Source organism: Budorcas taxicolor, chromosome 11 (genome assembly GCF_023091745.1).
Source record: "Budorcas taxicolor isolate Tak-1 chromosome 11, Takin1.1, whole genome shotgun sequence".
Taxonomy (NCBI): domain Eukaryota; kingdom Metazoa; phylum Chordata; class Mammalia; order Artiodactyla; family Bovidae; genus Budorcas; species Budorcas taxicolor.
Window position 1 is genome coordinate 31,471,243 of NC_068920.1, and position 17,053 is coordinate 31,488,295.

The 17,053-nt window shown below is 40.6% G+C and overlaps 2 protein-coding genes and 1 pseudogene across 2 annotated transcripts; all 3 read left to right on the forward strand.

The window, feature by feature from the left end:
- On the forward strand, window positions 1-954 carry LOC128056277 (olfactory receptor 12D2-like). The gene has a single exon (XM_052648988.1). It carries the CDS (start codon window positions 1-3, stop codon window positions 952-954), a length of 954 nt encoding a protein of 317 aa, XP_052504948.1.
- A 7,346-nt stretch (window positions 955-8,300) lies between these two features.
- LOC128055575 (olfactory receptor 1361-like) lies at window positions 8,301-13,424 on the forward strand (annotated as a pseudogene).
- A 2,628-nt stretch (window positions 13,425-16,052) lies between these two features.
- On the forward strand, window positions 16,053-17,000 carry LOC128056275 (olfactory receptor 12D1-like). Its single transcript, XM_052648986.1, has one exon. The coding sequence runs from the start codon at window positions 16,074-16,076 to the stop codon at window positions 16,998-17,000; it is 927 nt and encodes a 308-aa protein (XP_052504946.1). The 5' UTR covers window positions 16,053-16,073.
- The last annotated feature ends 53 nt before the right edge of the window (window positions 17,001-17,053 follow it).

Consider the following 17,053-nt stretch of genomic DNA (forward strand, 5'->3'; position numbering starts at 1 on the left):
ATGTTATTTTGTCTTTTCTTTCAAGTGATGCTGAATCAAACCTCAGTCACTGAATTTCTCCTCCTGGCAGTGATAGACATCCAAGTACTGCAGCCTGTTCTCTTTGTGGTTTTCCTTGCAACTTACATTGTCAGTGTGGCTGGGAATGCAGCCACCCTGATGGTTGTCATCTCTGATTCAAGACTCCATTCTCCTATGTATTTTTTCCTGGGAAACCTGTCATGTCTACATATCTGCTACTCCATGGTGACTCTGCCAAAGATGCTGGAGAACTTCCTCCCTACACACAAAGCAATTTCTTTCTTGGGATGCATAAGCCAGCTTCATTTCTTCCACTTCCTTGGCAGCACAGAGTCCATGTTGCTGGCCGTGATGGGCTTTGACCGCTTTGTGGCTATCTGCAAACTACTTCATTACCCTTTTATCATGAGTCATCAGGTCTGTGTCCAGATGGCTATCTTTGTCTGGATTATTGGGTTTTTCCATGCCCTGTTGTACTCAGTAATGACCTCTCGCTTAAACTTCTGTGGTTCCAACTATATCCATTACTTCTTTTGTGATATTAAGCCATTGTTGGAGTTGGCCTGCAGGAGCACTGACCTCAATGAGTGGCTGCTCATACTGTCATGGGGACCTTTGCCATTGGCCCATTTTTTCCTAACACTTCTATCCTATGCCTACATTATTATCTATCTTTATTTCAAGACCCACTCTTGCAGCATGCTCCATAAAGCACTGTCTACTTTTGTCTCCCACTTCATGGTAGTTGTTCTTTTCTATGTTCCCATAGTTTTCACTTCTATTCGTCCTGCCACAGGTAGCTCTGTGGAGCAGGAACGGATCATTGCCATTATGTACAGCGTGGTCACTCCTGTACTAAATCCACTGATCTATACTTTGAGGAACAAGGAAGTGAAGGGGGCCTTGAGGAGAGGGATCAGGAGAAGACTCTGACCTGAAGTCTAGAGAATTCTTCTGAGGCATAAAGGGGCAAAGAGAAAACTGACATGTGCAGTCATACTGCTTTTCTAATTGTTTACCATTTGTAAAAACAGAAGGAAGTGTATAAAGGAAATGTAAGTGGGTAAGTCCAGTATATTTTGTTAAATAATGCATTTCTAGATAATATAATGGAAACTTGAACAAACTATATGGAATCTTAATGCTGAATCTGTTTGGGGGATATCAATTGATGAAACTGATTTGTTATGTATTCTTTCGTGTTCTTGAATAAAATTAGATACAGAAATTTGTCTTAGTTACCCATGAACTCTGTAATTGAATAGTATTTAGGTCTGTTTACCTGTGTGTTCCCTGTAAGTTTATATATCAAAATGTGAACAATAAAGTCTTATGCTGTAATATTTTAAGGTATTGAATTAATGACCCTGATTACTTAATTGGAAAAATAAATGGTAACTCACATATGAGCTAAAGGATATTTTTAAGTGACAAATCAATATGTCATGATTTGTTTTTCTCCAATCTGGAAGCAAGTAAGTAATTAAAGCAAAAAATATTTTGAGTATTAATTAAGAGATAAAATAACCATGGTTTATCTAAAGAATTTTGAGAACTCTGACTCTAAATATGTTTTATAAGTCAATTGGACCACCTGTCAAAGATAGTTGTAAAATATTGTTATAAGTGGCTGCTGCTAAGTCACTTCAGTCATGTCCAACTCTGTGTGACCCCATAGACGGCAGCCCACCAGGCTCCCCCATCCCTGAGATTCTCCAGTGGCAAGAACACTGGAGTGGGTTGCCATTTCCTTCTCCAATGCATGCAAGTGAAAAGTGAAAGTGAAGTCGCTCAGTCGTGTCCAACCCTTAGCATGGACTGCAGCCTACCAGGCTCCTCCATCCATGGGATTTTCCAGGCAAGAGTCCTGGATTGGGGTGCCAATCCTTAAAAAAAAAATCTCAGGAATACCTTTCTTGCCCATTGGTATACTTTCCCCTCAATTATTGGGATCTTGAAAATTGAGTTTCATGACTTTTCCTTTTAATATATTTTCTTTTTTATTTCTATATTTACTTTCACAGATTACAGTGTGATATAATATCATGTAATATCAGTGAAATATGAAGAACTCATCCAAAATTTCTCTTGTTTTCCTTACCTGTCATCAAGCTTATACTAAGTAAAAACTATTACACAGTAACTGCTGAAGTATTTTTGGAGGTAATAGGCAAGAATTACTATGTTCCTCACTTTCTAAGTTCTTAGAAGTGTCGCTGGACCTGAAACCATGGGGAGTGCCAGCACGTACAACTATTAGAGATACAGGATGCCCTGGTGTCCCTGGAGTGCTTAGGACTATGCACTTCCACTGCCAAGGGCTGGGGTTCAATCCCTGCTTAGGGAACTAAGATTCCACAAGCTGGGCAGCACAACCACAGATAAATAATAATAATAAATAAGTAAACTAGAGATATATACAGGTAAGAATATAGGAGGATATTTTGAGGTTATGGACTGATCATTCACACTATTTACATTCACTTTTGTAGATCCAAAGAATTTGGTCCTAATCTTACTCACATGGTTCTCCAACTCTACCTTCTTTGGTCCAGTTTTGTTCTAGTGACAAAACAGTGACAACTCCAGTTTTGTTTATAAAAGAAAGTGTATGGGGAGAAGGCATCTTAACCCTGAACTATCTCAGACCAGAATTTCTATGGATCAGAATTTTTTACATAATCTAACCTTCATGGAGACTAAACTATAGAGGAGCACATGGTTACCTACCACTGCATGACACACTCTTACCCAAAACACAGACGTTTAGACACATTCAATTAAGCTGCATTATTCTGTGGTTCAGAAATTGGGAAGAGTACAGTAGGGAGGCATTAACTCCATTTAATATATTTCAGATCTCAACTGAGATGACTTTATCAATAGATGTATGAAAATAATTTTATAAACTTCAATATATTTTATGACAAAAGTTCAGAGCACTGAAAATAAAAGGACACATATGATATATTGTAGCTGTATATCAGCCTCTTCAAGTTATTCTTACATCAGGAGACAGAGTAGTGAATAGTAGAAGTTTTGCGTTTTAAGTAATTTTTCTAAGTTACTTCCAAATCAATGTTAGGCTTCTGTTTAATTGTTAATTTTCATCCTCAACCCTGTCTATAGGAAACTTTCTCAACAGAAAATTCCTCGAGGTTTTTCACTAATGAGTAACTTTGGGAACTGAGCCTCCAAGGCCAGAAAGATTTATTTTGAGGCAAACTCTTTCTGGTCCCAGGAGAAATGAAGATTGATAATGCTCAGCTCCTAAATGCATTGTCTTTAGCTGGTACATCAGAATATTCCAAGGCCCTCAAATTCTTTGTTCTTTCCCATCCACCTACCAATAACATTGGATAGAACGAATATTTCTAAGGTCATCACTTACAGAGTAAAGATTAGAGAAACCAGAGGCAGGGGTTGAAGATGTCATGTGGCAAATGGAGTAATGGGATCAGCTTTCAAAGTGGACCATAGAGAGGTCAAGTTCTGTACTTGGTGGGCTATATAACATAGAAAGTCTCTTTTGATTTGTGTATCTGTTTCCAGGACAGTATATAAATCAAACCAGCTGAAAGAGCATATCTTAAATGGTAAAACTGCTATGGTAGAAATGTTTAGTTGGAAATTAAATATATATGTCTAGAGTTAGAAATATAAGTTGAAATTAAAGGTATAATTTGAGAGCTATGTGTTTATAGATATGTGAGGCATAAAAGACCGAAAGAGGAGAGGTACAAAAGTGAATAAGAAGAAGGAGGAGCAGCAAGCAGCCAATGAGGCTGAAAACAAGTCTGCACTGGAAAGTGAGAGCTGGGTGGGTATTCTGAAAGCCAGGTTTTTTTGTTTTGGGTTTTTTTTTTTTTTTTTTAATGTTTGAGGTAAGAAAAAAGCATCAAGTCTGTTAAGTGTTACCGAGAGGTCAAGTAATTTAAAGACAGAGAATTGAACTTTGACATTGATAAGAATGAATTCAGTGGAATGGTGAGACCAAAAGTTTCATTGAACTCAGTTCAAGAGAAGATTAAAGGCAAACGGTTTGAAAAGTAATTGGCAGCAAGTAGTGGAGACACTGAGCTTTTTGAAGACTTTGCTTTAAAATCAGAGGAGTGGGCCATCATCTGGAGAAGGCTACAGGAACTCACCAGGTTGAGGGTATGCTCTATCTGAGGCCAAAATTTTAAAGATGGTTAGAAAACCCTCATTACTTTGAGGTGTTAAAACAGTATTTAGGTAAGTTCAATATTGAGCCACACTTGTCTTGAGACCTAAGGTAAACCATATATTCTCTAGAATTTTAAATATATATACATACATATAATAGTATAATTCTCTTATTTATACTATAATTGAGAGATGGATACAATATAAACCTACAGGTGGGTATAATAACAGTGAGACTATTCAGTAATAGTCAAGAAGGCATAACCTGAGAGATTTGGAATGTGAGAATTACAGCTCTGTCTGAGCTGAAGAAGTAATATTCTAAAGCGGTAAGTGGAGAAGGAAATGGCAACCCACTCCTGTATTCTTGCCTGGAAAATGCCATGGACAGAGGAACCTGGTGGGCTAGAGTCCATGGGGTCCCAAAGAGTGGGACACAACTGAGTGACTGAACTGAAAGAGATAAAGGAGTATAGAAAGACTTAATCTTGTAAAAAGTGGGAAATCTTTCAGTTCTCAATAAAAATGATAAGAGACAATGAAAGCAAAAAAGAGCAATACAGATGACAAAAGAATATATTTTGCTATATTTGAATTCTACACAGCACATTAATGACATCCGCATCATCTGATGTTGGAGAATGATAGAAAAGCAAATTCTCATGTCCCGCTTCAGAACTCTTAAATCAGAACCTCTGATCCTTAAGCATGCTAAGGTTTCAGAATCTCTGGTGTTACGTATTTAAAAATGCTTGGCTTGAAGAAGGAAAGTGTTAAGTCTCTTTATCCTGAGTCAGTTAACATTGGAACATTTAAAGTTTACATTTAAAGTAACACGGGAGAAATGATATATCAGTGGAAAAGTCGCTCAGTAGTGTCTGAATCTTTGTGATCCCATGGACTGTAGTCTACCAGGCTCCTCAGCCCATGGAATTTTCCAGACAAGAGTACTAGACTGGGTTGCCATTTTCTTCTCCAGGGGATCATCCCAACCCAGGGATCTAACCCAGGTCTCCTGCACTGCAAGCGACGCTTTACCGTCTGAGCCACGAGGGAAGCCCCCATTTAAAAATGCTTGGCTTGAAGAAGAAAAGTGTTAAGTCTCTTTATCCTGAGTCAGTTAACATTGGAACATTTAAAGTTTACATTTAAAGAAACAAGGGAGAAATGATATATCAGTGGAAAAGAAAATGTAACTGTGCCTATCACAAGATTCCTTATAAGGCTTTGATTATAGATGCCACAGACTGCAAAAATGTTGAAGAGCATCTGCCTTACACAACTCATTATTAACAGACACAAATAAAACTTTTATTCAGGTGTAATTGATTATTTCCAAGAAGCAGAATATAGTTCATCTCTTCACAGTAGTTGACACAAAGGGCATTTTCTCCTCTACTCATACATGAGAAAGACATAGATGTCCTCATGTTTTGAGAGCAACTACTGAACAATAATCCTTGGAAACAACCATATACTCATGACCTAGGTGGTGCTTAAAATAGTTTAAAGAACCCTCATCCCTACTGGGCTTCCCAGGGGACACTAGTAGTAAAGAACCTGCCTGCAAGTGCAGAAGATATAATGTATCTTCAATCCCTAGGTCAGGAAGACCTCCTGGAGGGCATGACAACCCACTCTGGTATTCCTGCCTGGAGAATCCCATGGACAGAGGCGTCTGGCAGGCTACAATCCATATGATTGCAAAAGAGTCAGACACGACTGAGCGACTTAGAATGCATGCACGCACTCATGCATGGTCTCTACTCCCAGGAATTTATACTATAATTGAGAAAAGGAGAATGAATGCTGCTGAGTAATGGAAAATCCTATCTTACTGATAGGAGGATGAAGATGCAGAAGTTCTTGATAAAGAGAGGCACCAGTGGATATGTGATGCAACACAAAAAAAGATATTAGAAAGATGTAAACCAGGGAGAATCAAGCCCAAAGAAGAAAGCCCTAAAATTTATGGCAGATGCTGACAGCTTGGATCTTAGCAACTAGAGGTAGAGACAGTGAAGCCTGTTAGCTGCTGGTGAAACTAACTGGGAATGAGTTGACTAGAGAAAGCTCAAAAAGAATGACAATTTAAAAAGTGAGAAACAGTCTGAAATGAAGGACGTTTCATAGGAAATAAAACTTATTGTACTTGGTCTCAACTTGATGAAGGAATTAGATGAATCTATGTTGCCACCCCATGTTACCAGGACAGTTTTTGTAGGAAAGAAATTTTATTCTCGAAATGAAGAAATACTTTCAGGGGAAGACAACCCATCGTCCTCTCCTACCTTCACTTACCATTTATTTCATTTTCTGACATACACCATACTTCGATCTCCAAGCTTTGGAAAGGAAAATCTGATTCAATCTCAGACATAATGATCCTATCATTTTGTTAGAGAGACCAACATTAACTAAATAACCTAAATATTTAAATAAATGTGATTACATCCTCCATATTACAATTGCAGTAAACTACCATGACACCACCCTTATGGCAGAAAGTGAACAGGAACTAAAGAGCCTCTTGATGAAAGTGAAAGAGGAGAGTGAAAAAGTTGGCTTAAAGCTCAACATTCAGAAAACAAAGATCATGGCATCTGGTCCCATCACTTCATGGGAAATAGATGGGGAAACAGTGGAAACAGTGGCAGACTGTATTTTTCTGGGCTCCAAAATTACTGCAGATGGTGATTGCAGCCATGAAATTAAAAGATGCTTGCTCCTGGAAGGAAAGGGATGACCAACCTAGATAGCATATTCAAAAGCAGAGACATTACTTTGCCGACTAAGGTCCGTCTAGTCAAGGCTATGGTTTTCCCAGTGGTCATGTATGGATGTGAGAGTTGGACTGTAAAGAAACCTGAGCACTGAAGAATTGATGCTTCTGAACTGTGGTGTTGGAGAAGACTCTTGAGAGTCCCTCGGACTGCAAGGAGATCCAACCACTCTATTCTAAAGGAGATCAGTCCTGGGTGTTCTGGAAGGACCGATGCTAAAGCTGAAACTCCAATACTTTGGCCACCTCATGTGGAGAGTTGACTCATTGGAAGGGAGGCCTGGAGTGTTACGATTCATGGGGTCACAAAGAGTCACGCACAACTGAGCGACTGAACTGGATTGAACTAAATATTCCATTGTGTTCCATGTTTACAACATCTTTCTCCATTCATCTGTCACTAGGTATTTAGGTTTTTCCATGGCTTTGTTATTGTAGATAGTGTTTCTGTGAACATAGGGGTACATGTGACTTTTTTCATCATAGTTTTGTCTGGGTATATGCCCAGAAGTGAAACTGCTGGGTCATATGGCAACTCTACTTTTAGTTTTTGGAGGAACCTCCATACTGTTTTCCACAGTGGATGCAACAATTTACATTCCCACCAACAGTGTAAGAGGGTTGCTTTTGCTCCATGTTCTACCCAGCATTTATTATTTTGTATACTTTTTAATGGTGGGCATTCTTACTCATGTAAGGTGGTACCTCATTGTAGTTTTGATTTGCATTTCTCTAATAATTAGCAATCCTGAGCATCTTTTCATGCACCTACTGGCCATTTGTATGTAGAGACCCATTTTTTAAACAATTAAGTGACATGATGAGATCTTCTTTTTTGAAAAGATCATAGTATGGAGAATGTATGGGATGGGGGCATGATCCTTGTGAAAACAGTTAGGAGGACACTGACTGTGTAGGTGGGTAGGTATTTATCGAGCCCCTTCTATGTGCCAGGCTTTAAGCTAAGTACTGAAACACAGCCTGTGCCTTGAAAGACTCACGGTCTTGTGAAGAAAACAGATTAACAAGCAAGTAGTTAAATCACCAATTATACAAAGTATCATTAAGAAAACTCTTTACACTTTAATACCTCCAGGAAATCTCTGTTTCTCTCATTCTCTTCCCTTGATATTTCCTTAATTTGACCATCTTTTGTGAGGTACACCTCTTGTCTTCCCCACTGGTATTTTGTTTATCCATTCTTCCCATTGGTGGTATAAGTAAAACTCATTGCCAAGAGAAAGAAAGGATCCAAGGTTTTATCCATCTGTAGCTAACTAAGTGAATCCTATTCATGCTGCTTCTTTTCCTGTACCCATCAAGACCTGAAATGAACTGCAGCAAGAACCCTGACTTTGTCCTCTCAGGACTGTCCAGTGACCCAGACAAGCCACAGCTCCTCTTTGGTCTCTTCCTGGCCCTCTACTTGCTGAGTCTCTTAGGAAACTCCCTACTGTTGCTGGCTATGGCGCTGACATCCACCTCCACACCCCCATGTACTTCTTCCTCAGCCAGCTCTCCCTGGTCGACCTCTGCTTCACTACCACCACAGCCCCCCAAATGCTGGAGACTTTGTGGACCAGCAACGTATTGATCTCCTTCTCTGAGTGTCTAGCCCAATTATATTTCTTTGCAGTTTTTGCTAACATGGACAGTCTGCTTTTGACTGCCATGGCTAACGACTGCTACGCTACCATCTGCCATCCCCTGCACTATGCACTCCTAATGACTCCTTGCAGATGTGCACTGCTGGTGGGTGGGTCATGGGGAGTGGCCCATTCTATCTCTCTTGTCCTTGCCCTGTTGCTATGCCAGCTCTCATTCTATACTAATCAAAAAATTCCCCACTTTTTCTGTGATTTCGGACCACTCTTTGGCCTTTCTGCTCTGATACCCACCTCAATGAGGACCTGATGATGGTTCTGACAAGACTCTTAGGAATCAGCCCTCTCCTCTGCATCATAAACTCCTATGCCCATATTTTCCTTGCTGTAGCTCAGGATCCAGCAGCACAGGGGAAAAAACAAAGCCCTGGCTACATGCAGCTCCCACCTCTCCACGGTCATCCTCTTCTACAGCTCGGTCTTTGCCACCTACCTGAAGTCCCTGTCAGCTCCTGATGCCTCTGGGGTTGGGTGCTGCTGTCATGTATGCCCTGGTAACCCCCACTCTCAATCCTTTCATGTATAGTCTAAGAAATAAGGATGTGGAGGGTTCCCTGAACAGGATTCTGGGCATAGAGAGTTCATGGCTGCTGCTACTGCTAAGTTGCTTCAGTCGTGTCCGACTCTGTGTGACCGCATAGACGGCAGCCCACCAGGCTCTGCTGTCCCTAGGATTCTCCAGGCAAGAACACTGGAGTGGGTTGCCATCTCCCTCTCCAATGCATGAAAGTAAAAAGTGAAAGTGAAGTCACTGAGTCGTGTCCAACTCTCAGCGATCCCATGGACTGCAGCCTACCAGGCTCCTCCGTCCATGGGATTTTCCAGGCAAGAGTACTGGAGTGGGGTGCCATTGCCTTCCTCAAGAGAGTTCATGATATTAGGAATAATTCCAAGAAACAAGTGTTTTAGGGAAAAGAAAAATCACACTCTTCACCACCACACTGATAAAATGAGTCAGTTAACACCAAGGCTTTCACATGGCACACTGTATGATAAGGTATATTGGATATAACATTACATAGAAATTTGGAGAACTAGCTTCCAGGTCCCACTCTAGGTGCAAGCTTGTATATGTATTCCAGCTATAAGTATCTATATTATTTGTTATCTATATTATTATCTCAAAACATTATATCAATAATATGTCAAAGTGAAAGTGAAGTCATGTCTGACTCTTTGCGACCCCATGGACTATAGCCTACCAGGCTTCTTCATCCATGGGATTTTCCAGGCAAGAATAATGTAGTGGGTTGCAATTTCCTTCACCAGGACATCTTCCTGACCCAGGGATTGAAGCCGGGTCTCCCAAATTGTAGGCAGACGCTTTAACATCTGAGCCACCAGGGAAGTCAAAGGAAGTATAATATACATTACATTATGTTATATAATTAAGTATATTATATATATATATAATATTCTTTAGAGTTGATTGGATGAGCTGCTCTTTAAATTGCTTTGTAAATATAATACTATTGAGACGTCATCATCTATTCCCATCATTACCAACATTTTGATCACTATTGCCATTTCTATCACCAGTTTAATAATGAAGATCATCACCATCAGCTTTAGTCAATATCATCTTTTTGTCAGCAGAGTCACCTTACTAATTACCTTCTTCAGTTCTCTCCCCATCAGTAACACCAGTATCATCATCATAAGTAAGAGAATAGAAACTGGTCCTATGCACTTATTCCCCTTTTAATGCCTTATTTTTCAGAATGTTCTATTAATTTGTGTTTTTGTGCTATCTTGATAATTGTAGGAAATATCATCATGGCATGGTGGATAAAAATGTCTTCATAAATTTGAAAGCATAATAAATAGTTGCCCTGGGAATACAAGATTACATAACCTATACAGCACAATATATATGGGTTCCCTAGGTGGTGCAGTAGTAAAGAATCTGCCTGCACAATATATACACAATGTCTAAAATTTTCTTTAAAATTTTCCAGGAAAAAAAAAAAGGAATGGCAGATAGTAGGCACAATACTGGCAAAACGTTGACGTCAAAGCTGGATGACAGGTACATAAGGGTCTATTACACTACCAACTCTACTTCTCTGAATGTTTGACATTTTCTACAATAAAAAGTTAAAATGACAATCCCAAGCTCCTCATCTATTCCTCCCCCTTACTTGCCCCCTCTGATAACCATAAATTCATTCTCTAAGTCTGTGAGTTTCTTTCTGTTTTGTAAATAAGTTCATTAGCATCCTTTTTAGGCTGTATGTGATATTATATGATATTTGTCTTTGCCGACTTACTTCACTCAGTATGATAATCCCCAGATCCATCCACTTTGCTGCAAATGGCATTATTTTATTCTTTTGAATGACTGGGTAATATTCCACTGAATGTATGTTCCACTTCACCTTTATCCATTCATCAGTCAATGGACAGATGGGATTGACATGTACATACTGCTATATTTAAAATAGATAACCAACAAAGACCTACAGTAAAAAGATAAAAAATAAAGCAAAAAGTTAAAATGAATAAGTGAAGTGCATTCAGCTTTAAATATTTTTAAAATATCCGTATACTTAGACATTGCAATCAAACCACAAAGAACACATTAAAGTAAATTCAAGAAATAGACAATGCTTGTGAAAGAATGGAATACAACAGTGAAAGAATGGAATACAACAGTGAAAGAATGGAATACAACTAAAAATTCCCAGTGACAAAAGAATATTTAAGAATGTCATGTTTAGCCATATTATAAAGCCCCAAAGAATAAAACATTGAATTGGCCACAAAGTTCATTCAGTTTTTTTTCTGCCAAGCCAGTATGTATTTGTTGATCTTGAAAAAGAATTGTCCTAAAAGATTTCACTGGAAAATCGGATTATAAACTTAATGATCCAACTTCTGTTATTTATACATATGCATAAAATGCAATTCTGATGTCATAAAACATTGCTATAAATAAACAGTATTTCTAGGTTTCTTTTAGTGATGCTATTTGTGTTTGTTTTTTATATAAAATATTCATGACCTATTTAATAGAGAAATAATAGAATTTAAAATAAAAAAATTTAATCTAACACTTAAAATTACCATACTTGCCTCACTTTTAGAGGAACCATAGAAAGATTAGAGGGGAACAAGAGAATAGACAAAGATATGCTTTTTCAAACATTCTTGGAAGACTTCTCACCATGTGGGTGAGCCTTTCTCTTGCTGACCACAGCAAGATCTGCCAATACAATCACTACAATCCAGGCATAGGATATCAGAATCAGTCCAAAAGGAATAATGAGATAACCACACAATGAATGAATGAGTGTTGTCATCTGGACCACTCACTCCAGGATCTGAGCAGGCCACTCATAACAAAGGCTCTAAAGTCACAGTAAAATTGGTTAATGTGGTTGTGCCGCTGGACCTCTGCTGGGCCATCAGGGCCACAACCTAGCCATGTACCATGAAGCCAAAGAGCCAGGCTATGCCCACCAGCCCCAAGTACTGTCTGGGAGTGCGTGGCAGCAAGAGTAACAATTTTTCAGTAGTGATTATATTCCTTGACCGCTAGCCAGGAGCATCCAGTTGTCCCTAGAGAGCCAAAGATAAAGAACTGGGTCAAGCAACCAATCATAGAGTTGAATGCCTTCTCCAGGAAGTCCTCCAGCACTTTTGGCATCACTTTAAACATACAGAAGAAAGGATGGAATTACAAATACATAGACTCAGAAACATCACTTACACAATGAGCACAAAATAATTGCTATTCACTTGTATTATATTCATAGCATATACTAGAACAAGAAATTGTTAATGTGATGAATATACAATGAACTGCTGCATAGCAAAAAAAAAAAGTGATTTGCAATAGAAAGATGGACAAAGGACATGGCATTTACATTGGAATTAAAGCTTGGATAGATGTCAGAACACATATAAATATCCTTTGGATGAGGCAGATAGTATATTTGTACCTAAAGGGTATAGCAAGAAGTAAAGATACACAATGAGAGACCAGCTTCATTCTCCTAGAGGGAAATGTGAGCTTGGGAATTCCAAAATTAAAGGAAATAATTTAGTGTTAACACCAACATTGAAAAGTCAGACTGAAAAGAAACAAAGCACGAATATTTTTCCCTAGTCCTCTATTTTCCACAAAGCCACAGTAATAAAGGAGGGGAATATTGAAAGATAATCATGCTTCTGTATGGATTAAAGAAATATGACTGACCCTCATGCCTTAAATGTCATAGCCCAATTTCCTTCCATTTTATAGTTTTTCCAAGGAAGGTTCCAAGATGAGAAAGTATATCCATACCTCTGTCCCAGGAAATGAAAGATAATTTAAGAAAATTTGAGGCCACTGAGAATTGTACTGCCTGTGGTTCTGAAACTAAGAAAGAAACAGGAAAGAAAAGAGGAAAAATGAGAAAAATGGAACTCAAGATAGGAATTCCCCAAGAATTCTCTTAAATTGCAGGTATAGAAAGGTATCTTGTTTATTCTTGCAATACCGCTCTCAAACCCAGGGGACACCCTCTCTCAGAGTTTATATATCTAGAGAACCATTGATCATAAACAAAAGGAAGAATTTCAGAAAGAAGAGGTTTTGGAATATGAAGAGCTTATACTATAATCCGAATATAAACTATCACTTCAAACATTTTTCTACTCTTTATTTTTCATAGTTTTCTACTGTTTATTTTTCTTCTGAAAAAGGTAAGAAGTAAATCTGGTCAACTTTCTTTTTTTTTTCAAGGTACACTAATGCTTCTTTTAATGGCGGCGCAATAAGGAAGTACAAGATGTTACTAGCTTGAGCTAAAAGAGGTTTTAAAATATGCCCACTGACACTATCACGTAGCCTGACGGCAGAAATGACTCTCAGGCTGCCACGGTTGCAGAAAATGTGCAGGACGGAGCGAGACTATAGCTTGTGTTTAAGATTAAGGGGGTAGAAGAGTTAACTGCTAACCCAGCACTACGACTGTACTTATTTGGGGGGGAAAAAAAAAAAAAACGGCTCTGTTTCAGCGATGGTTTCGTCTCTCATTTCTCTTAGGCGGGTAGGGAGTCTGCTTCCTCGAGTTTCACCTGTTCTTGTTGATAGACCTTGTGTCTCAGTAGGCTGCCATCTGCTGGGATAGCTGCGGGAGTCCTCCGGGAGTCTCTGAAGTGCGTTGTGTACAAGTGTGTCTGAGAGCTCACACAACTCCTTTCCTTCCAGCGTGTAGTCCTCATTTGCTCTCTGGTTGAATAAAAGTACTCGCAATGTCTCCTTTCCATATTCCCTGCCATCAAACCCAGTCAGGTCCAAAATCTTCAATCAACACCGGGTTTTAAAACTTGGGAGATGGGAATAAGGGGGGGACAAAAAGGTTTGTGCACAAGCCTCCCGCTCCTGAGCCCAGACCTGTGCTCTGAGATTTCCCCACAGCTGTCCACTTTCCTTCTGGTAGCTGACCGTTCAGCTCTGCCCCCGAGGGGAACACGCCACAGGGAGGAGGCACACGCTCCTCTTCCTCCAGTCCTCGCTTCCGGTGTCAGCTGTCCCGCCACAGCCCCTCAGTCGGCCACGTGTCCTTTTCCATCTGGACTAAGCAGTGCCCTTCGGGAGCTGGCCGTGCTGCTCAGACCCGCCATGTGCCTGCCGCGTGGACCCCCGAGTGGAGTCGGGGGCGGGCGGCCGGGGTCCGGGTGGACACTAAGGCACTTTCCTCTCCACACAGCGGCAGGAACCCCCACCCCACCCCCGCCCACCCCCGCCCCCGCGCTCTCCCGAGCAGACGACCCCAGGCAGGCCGGCTCCCTGTTCAGGCAGCTGGTCGATGACGAGAAAGACTGGGCCGCACCCTCGTTGTTCAAACTCGGGTGGCTCTCCAGCATGACCAAGTGAGGAGGACGCTCCGTCTCTCTAAATACTCCTGCGTTATTTCTGCTAGAAGTGATTCTGCCCCTTTGTTTCTGAGCCACACCAGTCTCTGCCGTGGCCACGGTGGCATGTGGCCCCCTCCTTCAGTTGGGGTGGAGAAGACTTTAAGCCTAGAGCCAGTGAAGATTGTGCCCCAGAGTTCACAGCACTCAGGACTCCAGACCTCAGTTCCTATAGCTTAGACCGCATCAGCCTTCACTGGTGCCTTCACTTGCGCCTTCTCACACCGCAAGGCGGAATTAACCAGGGAGCTCACACCAGCTGCTGGGGGACAAGGTGGTGCCTTAGACCGGAAGTCACTTACATATTCCGTAACTGTCCGAGCTGAGCAGGGTTTCCTAAGTCTGAGATGCAAGCTCTGGAGGAGTAACAGTTAAGAAGCTATCTGGGGTCCATGAATCAGAAAGCCCCTTCTCTCTGGAGATACAAATATATAGCAGAGAGAAGACAGCTACCAGCTACGGGGAGGGAGCTGACTCACTCACAGTCTATCCGGAGTCTGATCGTCCTGTCCCAGAGGACAGCACTTTCAACAGGACGTCCATGTGCTAAGAGGTAGCATGGCAGTCGCTTCAGTGCAAGACTGGTCCAGCTTTCTATGTTCTGGAAAATGGAAAGTAGATCCTCTTTACTAGTATATTAAAAAAATTGAAGATCCTGCAGTTTTAAAAGGCCTTTTTATATAAAGTAGAATTTCTAACTGACAGACCGGGAAAGCAGTCTAAACTGGACAGACTATGGGTTCAACACACAGATGGTGTGTCCTCCTATGGCTCCCTTGAGACCCACCCTTAGAAGAATCCTATAAAAACTGCTTCAAAGCCCCTTGGAAATCGCAATAGTGCAGCAAACCACAAGTAAACAACAGCCTGTTAACCTATTATCTCAAATATAGACGGAAAAGCCAACAGGCATTTTTTTGTGCAATTTTTTTTAAAACATCGTTAACTTGAAATATCAAATCTGCACAGCACTGTCCCTTCACAGAAGGCAAGAGTTTCCTGGCTACACATGGATATTAAGGAAAGCTACTCTGAATTCTTTGGTGCCAGCCTTCAGTAAAGGTGTAATAAAGGTTAGATAATTACTCAAAATATTCTCTAGCTATAAAGATGAATGTCCCATGGGATCCCTAGAAATGTTTCCTAGTTAATTCACTTTTTTATTGAGGTCACATCAAATCTTTTCCTTCACTCATGGGTTTCCCAAACTTTGTGTATGTGCTCAGTTATGTCCAACTCTTTGCAACCCCATAGACAGTAGCCCTCTAGACTCCCCTGTTCACAGAATTTTCCAAGCAAGAATATTGGAGAGAGTTGCCATTTCCTCCTCCAGGGATTCTTCCTGACCCAGGAGTTGAATCCATGTCTCTTACATTTATAGGTTGCTTCTTTACTATTGAGCCACCAGGTAAGCCCCAAAACAACAATGCTCTCCCTCAAAATATTATTGTCTAGATGGGAAATCCTCAGCTGCAGGATTCTGGTTCCCATGAGAGATATCATTTCATATCTTATTTTGTCTTTTCTTTCAAGTGATGCTGAATCAAACCTCAGTCACTGAATTTCTCCTCCTAGGAGTGACAGACATCCAAGTACTGCAGCCTGTTCTCTTTGTGGTTTTCCTTGCAATTTACATTGTCAATGTGGCTGGGAATGGAGCCATCCTGATGGTTGTCCTCTCTGATTCAAGACTCCATTCTCCTATGTATTTTTTCCTGGGAAACCTGTCATGTCTAGATATCTGCTACTCCACGGTGACTCTGCCAAAGATGCTAGAGAACTTCTTGTCTACCCACAAAACAATTTCTTTCTTGGGATGCATAAGCCAGCTTCATTTCTTCCACTTCCTAGGCAGTACAGAGGCCATGTTGTTGGCCATGATGGGCTTTGACCGCTTTGTGGCTATCTGCAAACCACTTCGTTACACTCTCATCATGAATCATCAGGTCTGTACCCAGATGGCTATCACTATCTGGATCACTGGGTTTTTCCATGCCCTACTGCACTCAGTAATGACCTCTCGCTTAAACTTCTGTGGTTCCAACCATATCCATCACTTGTTCTGTGATGTTAAGCCATTGCTGGAGTTGGCCTGTGGAAACATTGAGCTCAATGAATGGCTACTTCATTCTGTGACAGGGACCATTGCCATGGGCTCATTCTCTCTAACCCTTCTCTCCTATTTCTATATCATTATGTATCTTTTCTTCAAGACCCATTCTTGCAGCGTGCTCCATAAAGCACTGTCTACATGTGCCTCCCACTTCATGGTAGTTGTTCTTTTCTATGCTCCTGTTATCTTCACTTACATTCCTCCTGCCACAGGTAGCTCCATGGACCAGGAACGGATCATTGCCATTATGTACAGTGTGATCACTCCTGTACTAAATCCACTGATCTACACTTTGAGGAACAAGGAAGTAGAGGGGGCTTTGAGGAGGGCGATCAGAAGGAGACTCTGACCCTAAGAAATCTAGAAAATTCTTCCAAGGCATCAGTAAAAAGGCTATGAGAA

Bases quoted from the DNA above. Each gene is read 5' to 3' on its own strand.
- LOC128056275 (XM_052648986.1), top strand. From the start codon at position 16,074: ATGCTGAATCAAACCTCAGTCACTGAATTTCTCCTCCTAGGAGTGACA.
- LOC128056277 (XM_052648988.1), top strand. From the start codon at position 1: ATGTTATTTTGTCTTTTCTTTCAAGTGATGCTGAATCAAACCTCAGTC.